Source organism: Eublepharis macularius, chromosome 1, assembly GCF_028583425.1.
Source record: "Eublepharis macularius isolate TG4126 chromosome 1, MPM_Emac_v1.0, whole genome shotgun sequence".
NCBI classification, from domain to species: domain Eukaryota; kingdom Metazoa; phylum Chordata; class Lepidosauria; order Squamata; family Eublepharidae; genus Eublepharis; species Eublepharis macularius.
In genome coordinates, this window is record NC_072790.1 from 221,692,590 (window position 1) to 221,705,466 (window position 12,877).

Consider the following 12,877-nt stretch of genomic DNA (forward strand, 5'->3'; position numbering starts at 1 on the left):
ACCTAATATACTTACAGATCCAAATGCCCTTTGCCTCGCCTCCCGCAAAACATCCCAGTTTTCCTCCTCTTTTAATAGAGTCTACAAGCCCCTCCCTCCTAAAGAGTGCCCCAGATACAGCAAGCACTGACCAAGGCACTGAGACTGACAGAGGCTGGGAATGGGGGTGTTTCATATGGAGAGCAAACAGACAGCTTAAGCTGACAAGTCTATTTGCCTCTCATCCACTGATTGCCCATGAAGAGGTTTGAAGATGCTGAATTCATCTTGCCATTCAGCTCCACTTTTCTCCTTTCCCTGTGTAAAAATTGTAAACATGTAGGAAATCAGAACATTTTTCTATAAAAACAATACTACAAGAAGCTATACACCCCTTGTTTCTACCCTGCCTCCCTACCACCCACCCCGCAACTGAGATAGTAATTTCACTTGAGAGCCGACACCCTTACACAAAGCTTCTTCTTACTGAACATTCATTATCCTTCTGCTGTATTTCCAGTGTAACTGCTTAAGATCTCCCGCTGATTCCTCACAGATGTCCTTTGTACAGTTGTTAATATGCAGCCCACCCTCTGTGCTGCAAGAGAACAAGTAACCAGTTTATTATCTAATCAGAGACCAAAAAAAAAAAAAAAGCTGCAGGGAGGAATTTCTTCAAACAAAAAAGTCATCGTCTTCTGCTTTGGGGAAATTTTCACAAGACCTTCATAGTATGTCTTTTACAGAGGCATATATAATTCTTTTTTTTAAAGAGTCAATTGGTGAGAGAGATGGGGAAATGTCATCAAATAAATAAAATCCATAAAGGAGGAGTCCAAAATGCAAATATTATTAACCATTAGCTTTAAGACTTCATCAAGTAGCATCCTCATTATGAGGCAACCATTCTGCCAAAGAGCTGGATACAAAGAGAAAAAAAGGCAGCACCCAGTTTGGGTCTTTCCACAAAGTTAGCACCAGATAAGACTGAGAATGCTGAGTATTTGGTCATTTTGAATTCAGCTCCAGGGGAAAAGAGATCAAGCACTAGTACCATCTTCTTCTATAACTCGATTCATGCTTGTGCCATGTGTTATGTGAGTCACTGGATTACCACTGAGGTCTCTGGTGCTGCTGTGACGAGATTGATCGTTGAGCCGGTGGGAACTGCTATGCCTGGAGTGGTCGGTCAGTCGAGACATACTGCCATGAGGTAGTCTATCTTCAAGCCCTCGATAACTGCAGGGGGTATACCTAATTCATAAAAACTAACGTGTTTCAGTAATAATAAGGCTACAGTGTGTGTACACATCCATAAAGGTGCAGAGACTAACATCTTTACCCCAAATACATGCAACATTGCAGAGCAAACTTGGCTAGGGAACAGAACATAGCTCAGTGGAATAATACTTGCTTTACTTTAAAATTGTCCCAGGTTCAACACTTGGCATCTCCAGCTTGAAAGGTTTTGAGTTGAGGCCTGAAAGATTCCTGCCTAAGACCTAAGACCGAGTTAGACCTGGGCGAGGTATGTTAATGGTTCAGTGCAGTATGGACGACATGTTACAGTGGAAATGTCTTTGCTTTTATCATCATGTTTTACATTCAGAAAGTAGCGCAAAATACTTGATGCATGATAGCAGTCAAATGGGGGTGGTGTGGTGGGAAAGTACATGAAATACTTAAAGGCTAAGTGTACGGATAGTAACTGTACTCTCATTTATATAATGGCCTGATCATTTCTAAGTTCTTTGACAGCATTGTTTGTCTCTCCACATGAGGCTGGATGCCCTCACATGGTCTGGATATCTCTACTTTGAAAGGGGAAAGTACAACTCAAGGTTCAGAAAGGCAATTGCCAATGTGAATCCCAGTAACATTTTGTACTTTTAAACAGATTTGGATAACAAGGTTTCATGGGGGATACACTTCTGGGCAGTAGTATATGTGAAAGAGATCTTGGGGTAAGAGTGGACTGTAAACTAAATATGAGCAGTCAGTGTGATGCAGTGGCAAAAAAGGCCAATTCAATCCTGGGTTGTATCAAAGGGGCCATAGCGTCGAAATCGCAGGAGGTCATAGCCCCTCTCTATACTGCCTTGGTCAAGCCGCACCTGGAGTATTGTGTGCAGTTCTGGAGGCCTCACTTCAAAAAGGATGTGGACAAAATTGAGAGGGTGCAGAGGAGAGCGACGAGGATGGTCAGGGGTCTGGAGACTGAGCCCTACGAGGAAAGGCTAAGGGTCTTGGGAAGGTTTAGTTTGGAGGAGGTTGAGGGGGGACATGATTGCTCTCTTTAAGTATTTGAAAGGCTGTCATTTGAAGAACGGCAGGGAGCTGTTCCAGTTGGCAGCAGAGGGTAGGACCCGAAACAATGGGCTTAAATTACATGCACAAAGGTACTGGCTGGATATTAGGAAGAACTTTTTCATGGTCAGAGTAGTTCAAAAGTGGAATCAGCTGCCTAGGGAGGTGGTGAGCTTCCCTTCACTGACAGTTTTCAAGAAGAGGCTGGATGGATTTTTGTCAGAGATGCTCTAGGCTGATTCTGCACTGGGCAGGGGGTTGCACTAGATGGTCTGTATGGCCCTTCCAACTCTATGATTCTATGATTTGTGCATGGTGCATGTGCATGTGTGTTACTGTATCAGGAGGAGACTACACCAAATCATTAAGAATAGTGTTACTACTTCCTCATAATTCCTAAAGCCACTGGCTTACTTCTGCTTCAATATAAACACACACTCTACTTATACACGTTGTGTTCATATGACAAGATTTTAATCTCACCTGCCATCTCGTGACCTATGCAAGCTGCCATGATAGCTACTGACTTTGCTATGGACGCTGCCCGCTTTGCTTCGCTGGTCATCCATCATAGCCAACTGTGTAGAGGAAGCATGAGTAGAGGTCCCTTGGGTGGAGGTGCCTCTGGATTTGCGAATTATAGGTGTGTTGGGGTCTCTCAACAGAGACTGAGCAAAGTCCGGCTCTTGTAGAACTTGCCGGCTCTCATTCACAACCCTGGGGAATAGCGACACTAAATTAGTTCAATGTCAGGAAGACACAACAGTGTACAGGGCAGATAGCCAAAAACTATCTGATGAACACACTATGTGAATCAGAGATGCCTGGTGTTATTACACTTCTATTTAGATGGGGAAATGGTGTGTTCCTCACAGTAATCTATGCCAGTATTGCAGGAGGAAGGGGAGAAGAAGAAATATTAAATGGTTAGGAGCCATTCTATCGTCTCTGTTCCTGATATAAAAACTGCCATAGGTTGAAGAAGAGTAAAAATTTCACTTGCAGTTACACCTAACAAACCTGCTACAAAAGAAACTCTACATTAAACCCCAGAATACGGGTACTGTAGTTTGCACAGTGGACAGGATCAGTTGCATCCTTAAACCCAAACCTCCCCAAAGCCTTCTATGTACCCTTTATATGTTTGCAGTGATTTACAGGGGTGGCCTTCTGTCAAATACATAGACAGAATTGTATAATCTCAAGCCTATAGTATTGTGATGACTGGATACTGGAAAAAAGTTTACTTAACCAGCTCAGATGAGGTTCTATTAAATGAAAAAGGCCTTCCACTGAGGTTATTTACCCTCGACATAAGTCAGAGCATAAGAAAGAAAATCGAAACCTCAATAAGAGCAGAAAAAGAATCTAGGACACCTCTGTAATTGTATAATTTAAATGATCACCACCACCAGGGCTCAGGCTCCAAAGGTGTATGCAGGGGGCAGATCACAACAAAATATCTATAATAACTGACCTTCATAACCCCCCTCTTCCATAAAGATCCAATGCATGCTGAAAAGCATCATATAAAAACTAGAAACAGAAATATGTCCCTCTCCAACCCCATATTCCTGCTCTTATGGGATGCCACCACAAGAATGCCTTTGAAACAGCACAAGCAGATAGTTGTGCACAACAAATCACAATCCCAACTGACTGTGAAGCAGGATCCTGGAAGGAAAGATAGATGACGAATGCGTGAATAAAAAGGCAGGAGGTGACAGGGGATGGAGACAAGAAGGGCTAATGAGAAAGGGGACACCAAAGAAGTCTCACTGCAGTTAGGGCAAGAATGGGCTATAAAGTATAGTGAAGGAGAAAAAAACCATGTGTACTATATAATCTAGTCAAATGACAGAAAAGGTATTGAAGAAAGCGAAACAAAGCGTGCAGGGAGCTGAAGAGCTCATGGGTAGCAGAGATGAAGATGAAGAAAACAGTGTTTCACTTACTTGTAACTGCTGTTTGTCGAGTTCGTTCTGTGCAGACACACATTGGGACTGTGCTTGCACAGGCCTGCTTTGGAGAGAGATTTCTAGCTCTAAAAACCTCGAAGGAAGGCGCCCCACCCAACGCACATATGTGGCCTTTCCCGCCCGAGTGCAGCGCAAAGAGGCAGGGCATCCCTCCTTTCCCTCAGTTCTCCTATGCCGCTAGTGGATGAACATATGTCTACCTCCTCACAGCGGGGCAGGAGGGAGGGAATGTGTGTCTGCACAGAACAAACTCGACGAACAACAGTTACAAGTAAGGGAAACACTGTTTTCGTCGTCGTTCTTCTGTGCAGCCCCACACTGGGAGTATGACAAGCTACTCACCAATGGGGGCGGGTGTGAGGAGTGCCAACTAGGAAAACAATGACTGAAGAATCACCTTCCCCACAGCAGCATCCGACCTGGAGTTGGTATCTATAGCATAATGTTTGATGAACGTATCCGAGGAAGACCACGTGGCAGCTTGACAAATCTCCTGCAGAGGTGTTCCCCGAAGAAAGGCTGCTGCTGAAGGCTATGAACGAGTAGAATGGGCCTTGACAAGAGCTTGGACAGGGCTTACCCGCCAAGACATAACACCGTTTTATTGTCGAAACAATCCACCTAGACAGAGACTGATTGGACGTTGGTAAGCCCCTACGAGGGCCTGCATAACAAATGAACAGGGACATTGTTTTCCGTAAAGAACTCGTCCTATGGAAATAATACAATAAAGCCCTTTTAACATCCAAACTGTGTAAGGCACATTCTGCATCTGATGTGGGATGCCCCTGAGTAAGTTGGTGGGCTCTGTCCACCACCCTAAGGATCTAATGATCGACCTAGGAATAGAGAAACTCTTAGATTGAGGGTCTCTAATGGGGTTAAAGGCCCTAATGAACCAGTTTTGTAGAGGCCTCATGAAAAGGCGGGCAAAGGGAACTACTCCAGTGGTGGTGGCCATAAACATCAGTAATCTTTGAATGAATCTAGCAGGTTAAAACTGTCTCAACTCTGCCTGCCTCATTACGGACTGAATTGTCCACAATCTGTCTGAGGGAAGGAATGCTCAACTCACTTCTGCATCCAAAATGGCACCTATGAATTGTGTGGACTGTGAAGGTTCAAGATTAGATTTCTTCCAATTAATTAGAAGACCTAGTTTGGTAATGGTAGTAGTCGTGGTCTGTTCATGTTCCAATAGAAACTCCCTGGACTGGTCCACAAGGAGCCAGTCATCTAAGTACGGGTAAATGGTGCATCCCCTTGACCTGAGGAAAGCTACCACCACAGACATGCACTTGGTAAACACCCTGGGGGCTGACAATAACCCAAATGGCAACACCGTGTACTGGGATGTCTCAGTTCCATAACAGAAATGTAGATATTTCCTGTGTGCGTGGTGTATAGAGATATGGAAATAAGCATCCTTAAGGTCAAGGACGGCAAACCAAGAGCCCACCTCCAAATAATGAATGACACTAGAAAGAGTTAACATAAGAAACATTTCAACTTTAATAAACACATTTAGTTGACATAAATCAAGGATCGGTCTGACTCCACCATCCTTCTCTACCAGGAAGTATTTTGAATAGAACCCAAAACTAGGTTCACTGGTCAAAACTCTTTGTATAGCCCCTTTTTGCAAAAGCTCAGAAATAGCAAGCTGCAGACCCTCCGAGGGATCTGCTGACTTCCCAGAGCGGCACAGAGGTGGAACGTCCTTAAAATGCAAATGATAGCCATTCCAAATAATGGCCAGAACTCACGAATCGGAAGTAATCTTTTCCCATTCATCAACAAAAGGAGACAGCCTGTTCAAGAAAAGGTAAGGATGGTTTGAAAATGGGGCGGTCAGTCAGAAAACAGGCTTTTGAGAGTGAGACTGTTTCAGAGACTGCGGCTGGACTTGTTTGGATCTTGGCCTGTTAGCTCGTCTAGAGGCACCCTGTTGGTAAGACGAGTAACCCTTGTATTGGTGGTACTGGTGGTAAGGTTGATAATTATACCTCGTATTACGCTGAGGGTATTGCTGCCTTCCTTGGCTGCAATACTTGTATTGTTGTTGATGTTGGAAGTGCTGCTGGGGGGCAATGACACCCAAAGAACAAGCTGTTTGTTGTATTGTCGAAGGCTTTCACGGCCGGAGAACGATGGTTGTTGGGGGTTTTCCGGGCTGTATTGCCGTGGTCTTGGCATTGTAGTTCCTGACGTTTCGCCAGCAGCTGTGGCTGGCATCTTCAGAGGTGTAGCACCAAAAGACAGAGATCTCTCAGTGTCACAGTGTGGAAAAGATGTAGGTCATTTGTATCTACTCAGGAGGGGTGGGGTTGAGCTGAGTCATTCTGTAAGAGTTTCCCAGGGTGTGGAATGCTAATGGCGGGAGGCTTCACTGTAACCTGAGGAGGTTCTTTTGCATATGGATTGGTGCTTGATGTGCTAATCTTCTCTGCAGGGCTATTGTCGGGTGTGGAGTGTTTTGTTGGCCTGGTGTTTTTCAGAACTGGAGCCCATGCTCTGTTCATTCTTAAGGTTTCTTCTTTCCTGTTGAAGTTTTGCTTATGCTTGTGAATTTCAATGGCTTCCCTGTGCAGTCTGACAAAGTAGTTGGAAGTGTTGTCCAGTATTTTGGTGTCCTGGAATAAGATACTGTGCCCTGTTTGAGTTAGGCTATGTTCAGCAACTGCTGATTTTTCAGGCTGTCCAAGTCTGCAGTGTCTTTCATGTTCTTTTATTCTTGTCTGGATGCTACGCTTTGTGGTCCCGATGTAAACTTGTCCACAGCTGCAGGGTATACGGTATACTCCTGCAGAGGTGAGGGGGTCTCTGCTGTCTTTTGCTGATCGTAGCATCTGTTGTATTTTTCGGGTGGGTCTGAATACTGCTTGAAGGTTATGCTTTTCCATAAGCTTTCCCATCTGATCAGTAATTCCTTTGATATATGGCAAAAACACTTTTCCTGTAGGTGACTGTTTTTCCTTGGTTGTTTGATTCATCCTGGGTTTGATTGCTCTTCGGATTTCATTTCTGGAGTAGCCATTTGCCTGAAGTGCGTGGTTTAGATGATTAATTTCCTCATTGAGAAAGCGCGGCTCACATATCCGTCTTGCACGATCCACTAATGTTTTCATTATGCCTCTTTTCTGTCGGGGGTGGTGATTGGAGTTTTTGTGTAAGTACCGATCAGTGTGAGTTGGTTTCCTGTAGACCTTGTGACCTAACTGAAAGTTTGCTTTGCGGATGACCAAGGTATCCAGGAATGAGAGTTTTCCCTCACTTTCTTTCTCCATTGTGAATTGTATGTTCAGGTGGATGTTGTTGAGATGATTCAAAAACTCCCTCAATTCTTCCTCCCCATGGCTCCAAATGATGAATGTATCATCCACAAACCGGAACCATACACTGGGTTTGTGGGGTGCTGATTCTAGAGCTGTTTTTTCCAAAATGTTCCATGTAGAAGTTTGCTATAACTGGGCTGAGTGGGCTCCCCATGGCCACCCCATCCATCTGTTCATAGAATTCGTTGTCCCATTGGAAGTAACTGGTTGTCAGACAATGATGGAATAAGGCTGTTACATCCTCTGGGAAAATCTGATTAATCAGTGCAATAGTGTCTTTTACTGGAACCTTGGTAAACAGGGATACAACATCAAAACTGACAAGTATGTCTTGTGGATTGAGTTTCAGAGAACTGATTTTGTTGATGAAATCTGCTGAATCTTTGATGTAAGACGAGGTTTTCCCGATGTGGTCCTGCAGGAGATCTGCCAGATGTCTAGCTAATTCATATGTCGGTGAACCAATGGCACTCACAATGGGTCGGAGTGGGACTGAATCTTTATGTATTTTGGGGAGTCCATATAGTCTAGGTGGCTGTGCTTCAGTCTTGCATAGTTTTCTGTGCGTGTCGGGATGTAGTGAGGAATTCTTGATCAGCGCATTTGTTAGCCTGGTGATTTTGCAAGTGGGATCTCGTTTTAGTTTTTTGTAGGTGGAGGGGTCCAGGAGTTCCTTAATCTTCTTTTTGTATTCCTCCGTTTTCATGATCACTGTAGCATTGCCTTTATCAGCTGGTAGAATGATGATGTCTGGATCTGCATTGAGGGTCTTGATGGCATTTCTCTCCTTGCGTGTTATATTGCTGGTGGGAAGCTTTGCCTTTCGTAGAATCCTAACAAACAAACAATTCCGGGAATATGTATATATCTAACAATTTTTTATATTTTTATAGTGCAAAGTGCAAAGTGCAAAATATAGTGCATGATTATATATACAATAATAAATATACAATAAATACAATAAAATATTGATCTCTCTGTCCCAACATGCAATAAATATAGTAAAAATACAGAATTTGATACTAATGGTTATGAAGTATATTTTTCAAAGGAACAATGTCCATGAATTAATTAAGATGAAAATGTAGCAGCATGCAGGTTTCCTCAGATAGAGCTCCAATGTAGACGTGTGGGAGGCATGAGATGGCAAGCTCCAGTCCACACTGCAAATAAGTCCAAAAGTGCCGACGGGATTATGCGTGCATATTTATACAATTCCCGTTTCGTATAACATACTTCTTCATGGGCACAATAAATATGGACTGTGAACAAAAGTTAAACATAGTCAATTTATAATTCAACATACATAACAAAACTCTGTACATACATTCCATCTACTCACCAGCCCCCACTTCACCGGTAGCTCCAATATTGCTGCTTATACCATTCTGATTCCATTCAATTTCAAAAAGCATGAATTGACAGACAGAAATCATGCATAGGAAAGGACTCTCTTAACCACAAACCAGTAATTGAATGATTGGCCAAATTACAATGAAACAAGCAACAATTAGATTGCAGCACAGACCTCAACACCACTTAAGTCCTGTTCCGATTTTAAAGAGACAAGTAATATTAATTACACATTCAACAAGACAATGCAGTCTATATCCCCCAAATGGGTAAGGCAACGCTGGGCATCCATTAACCCAAAAAACATGAGTAATCCACTTCACTATTGAGTCCTCCTGGTGCCAAACTCCGTACTTTAAAGATCCACCTAGACTCTAATTGCAACAATTTCCTGGAGCCATCCTGAACACCCTCCCGAATCATATCAATAACTGTTACCTTCAGATCTCTTGGGTTATGCTGAAAACTCAAAAAATGTTGGACCAATGGTGCCTCTCTTACCTGATTACGGATTCTCGATATATGTTCCTGCACTCTAGTTTTGAGTGGACGTGACGTGCTGCCAACATAAATTAAAGGGCACCCGCAGCGAATCGCATATATCACATTGGGAGTCCAACATGTACTGAATCCACCTGGAGCGTCTCGGCGTCCAGGGAACAGATCTTCAAATTTTGTCATCAGGGTACAAACGTTACAATCCCCACACGGGAAATGTCCCCTCGGCACCCGGGTAGCGGAGCCACATGGTAATTTATGCTGTATAAATTCTGAACAAGTAAGTATGTCCTTAAGACTACGAGTTCTACGGAGACCAATGCTTGGACTCACCTCGCACCCGGGAATATTATCAACAAGGTGCCAATGCTGTCGGACAATGCGGCAAATGGGGGTGGCTAGTGTGGTATAGTCAATAGCCCATTTTAAATGTGTGTTCCTATCCGTGACTTTAGGAACAAATAGTTGTTCACGCGGTGTCCTCAATGCCCGGTTCCTAGCCGAAGCAATGGCAGCCAAAGGGTATCCTCTACTAACCAGTGCCTTCCCTAATGCAGTGCCACTTTCCCTGAAATCCGCATTCTGTGATGAATTCCGTTTCAGTCTAAGGTATTGACTAATGGGAATATTGTATTTTAGTCGCTGTGGATGGAACGAGGAGAAATGAAGGTATGAACACCTATCCGTATTTTTCTTAAAGGGACGCACACCTAGTCTCCTCTCACTACATTTGTAAATAGTTACGTCCAAATAGTTGATACATTGACCATTCCCCTGCCAGGTAAATTTAATATCCATACTGATCGTGTTAATCCATTGGCCAAACTGTTCTGCACTTTCCTTATTTTCCATAATGGCTATGATGTCATCAATATATCGGCGGTAAAACCTAATGCTCGCCTTAAGAGGATTATTAATGTCATTCAATATGTAATCCTTCTCTAGTTGTGACATGAATAAATTGGCGATGCTAGGGGCCGCCGCGCACCCCATCGCCACCCCCCTTTATCTGGTAATAAAATTCCCCATTAAACTTGAAATAATTACGTTCAAGTATAATGTCCAAAATGTTTAGAAGAAAAGGAGTGGAGGGGCTCTGCTGTGTCCTAGTTAGCAGTGCTGTTTGTACCACGGCCCTGGCTGCCTCGTGGGGAATCGATGTATACAGAGAGGCTACATCAAGAGTCAACAAATAGGCTGAACTAGGTAGCTCCAATTCTTCTATTAAAGAAATAAGGTGCATAGTATCTCGTAAATAAGCCGCCGTTTCCACAACAAGTGGCTGTAGGAAGTTATCTAAAAACTGGGAGAGGGGTTCAAGGACCGAATTGCTCCCCGAAATGATTGGTCTGCCAGGCGGCGGAATGCCCCCTTTATGTATTTTCGGGAGTAAGTAAAACACGGGGGTGCGGGGATTCTTATTCTGTAACCCCTCGTGTGTTTTATTATTTATTTCAGATTGGCCTAGACCCTCATCAAGGACTATTTTAATAACCCTCTTAATTTGCGGTAATGGATTCGTGGCGATTTTCTTGTAATCGGTGGCAACCGAGAGTTGTCGAGTCGCCTCCTGAATATAGTGGGCAGTATCTAGGATAACAATACCCCCGCCCTTATCAGCCGATTTAATTACTATTGTGTGGTCATTTTTTAAGGAATTAAGCGCTTGCCATTCCTCTCGGTCCAAATTATACCTCCGGAATCTCCTCTCCCTCTCCAGGTTCTCAATATCACGCAGAACCACTCTCTCAAAACAATCAATGGAGGCATCGGAGACGGGTGGACAAAAGGTAGATCTGGATCTAATTTGCCTATCAAAATCCTGTGCCCTATCAGGGAGGTTGCCAAAAAACTTTCTAAGCTTGATAAGTCTAATAAGTTTGTATACATCCAATCTGGTGTTGAACCCATAGTAATTAGGGGTGGGTACAAAACCGAGACCTTTGTTCAAAACTCTCCTCTCGGCCAGAGTCAGCGGCCGAGAGGACAGATTGAACACTAGGTCCTCGGCTTGTACGGTCTCTTGGGGCGTGGCGGACCTCTCCCTAAAAAATTACTCCGGGGGCCCCCAGAGGGATAGGAGACGTTACGATTACGCAAATATTTAGTACTGGTCCCCTCATCACCCGAGGTGTCCGTTTCCGAGGGCTCTGTCGTCTCAAATTCAGACCCAGTCTGGAGGTTTTTAGCCCAAGATACTCTTTTGCGGGGTCTGGTGGGGAAATCCTCCTTCCAGGTATAAATCCTACCAGAAGTATAGTCCTTCCTATCACGCTCAAACTTCCTTAGTTTTATTTCCTTGAGCTTTTCTTTACTTTCTGCCACAGAGCGGTCCAGTTCCGCCCTTTTGGCATCAAACTCATCAATTGTTTGTTTTGCTTTCAGTTGTTCCTCTATTCGAGTAATCTCTAATGAAAGCTTATCCGCCTCTACGTTTGATGTTTTGATAAGCAATAACATCAGATCAAACGAACACTTATTGAGAATAGCTGCCCAGCGCTGCTTAAAGTCCTCATCCTCTTGAAACATCCCGGGGGGCTTATGAATACGTAAGCCTCTTGGGATAAACTTGCTGACTGAATAGTCCGTCAAGGAAGCTGCATTAAGCAGCAATCTGCATTTTTTAGTCTCTAATTGTTCCAATGTAATCCAATCCTCCAGTGGTATTGGTGTCTTACTGCTCAATAAAGATTTATTAATGGCCAAAATGGAGTCTCTTTCCTCAGCCGAATATGCAAAGCATTCTGCAAGGTCCGACATCTTTCCCTATGCAGGTTACTCTAAGCAAACAAGGGAATCCACCCGGATAGTAAAAAACCAAACAAACAAACAATTCCGGGAATATGTATATATCTAACAATTTTTTATATTTTTATAGTGCAAAGTGCAAAGTGCAAAATATAGTGCATGATTATATATACAATAATAAATATACAATAAATACAATAAAATATTGATCTCTCTGTCCCAACATGCAATAAATATAGTATTGTCGAAGGCTTTCACGGCCGGAGAACGATGGTTGTTGGGGGTTTTCCGGGCAAAAGAACCTCCTCAGGTTACAGTGAAGCCTCCCGCCATTAGCATTCCACACCCTGGGAAACTCTTACAGAATGACTCAGCTCAACCCCACCCCTCCTGAGTAGATACAAATGACCTACATCTTTTCCACACTGTGACACTGAGAGATCTCTGTCTTTTGGTGCTACACCTCTGAAGATGCCAGCCACAGCTGCTGGCGAAACGTCAGGAACTACAATGCCAAGACCACGGCAATACAGCCCGGAAAACCCCCAACAACCATCGTTCTCCGGCCGTGAAAGCCTTCGACAATACATCGAACACCTCTACGGGGAGGAAACATTCCAACAGACCCGAAGATTGGAAACACTTCGGAACAAGAAAGCACATCTACTCTGTTCTTTG

At 43.6% G+C, this 12,877-nt stretch overlaps 1 protein-coding gene across 2 annotated transcripts in view; it reads right to left on the reverse strand.

Moving 5' to 3' along the window:
- Positions 1 to 1,019: 1,019 nt before the first annotated feature.
- Positions 1,020 to 12,877, reverse strand: part of FZD3 (frizzled class receptor 3) — a 37,436-nt gene continuing 25,578 nt past the window's right edge. For both annotated transcript variants that reach the window (XM_054979892.1, XM_054979900.1), the window contains 2 exons: positions 2,770 to 3,003; positions 1,020 to 1,233 (listed from right to left, as the gene is read on the reverse strand). In XM_054979892.1, the coding sequence (XP_054835867.1) occupies positions 1,020 to 1,233; positions 2,770 to 3,003 (448 nt within the window). The remainder of the gene's footprint in view (positions 1,234 to 2,769; positions 3,004 to 12,877) is intronic.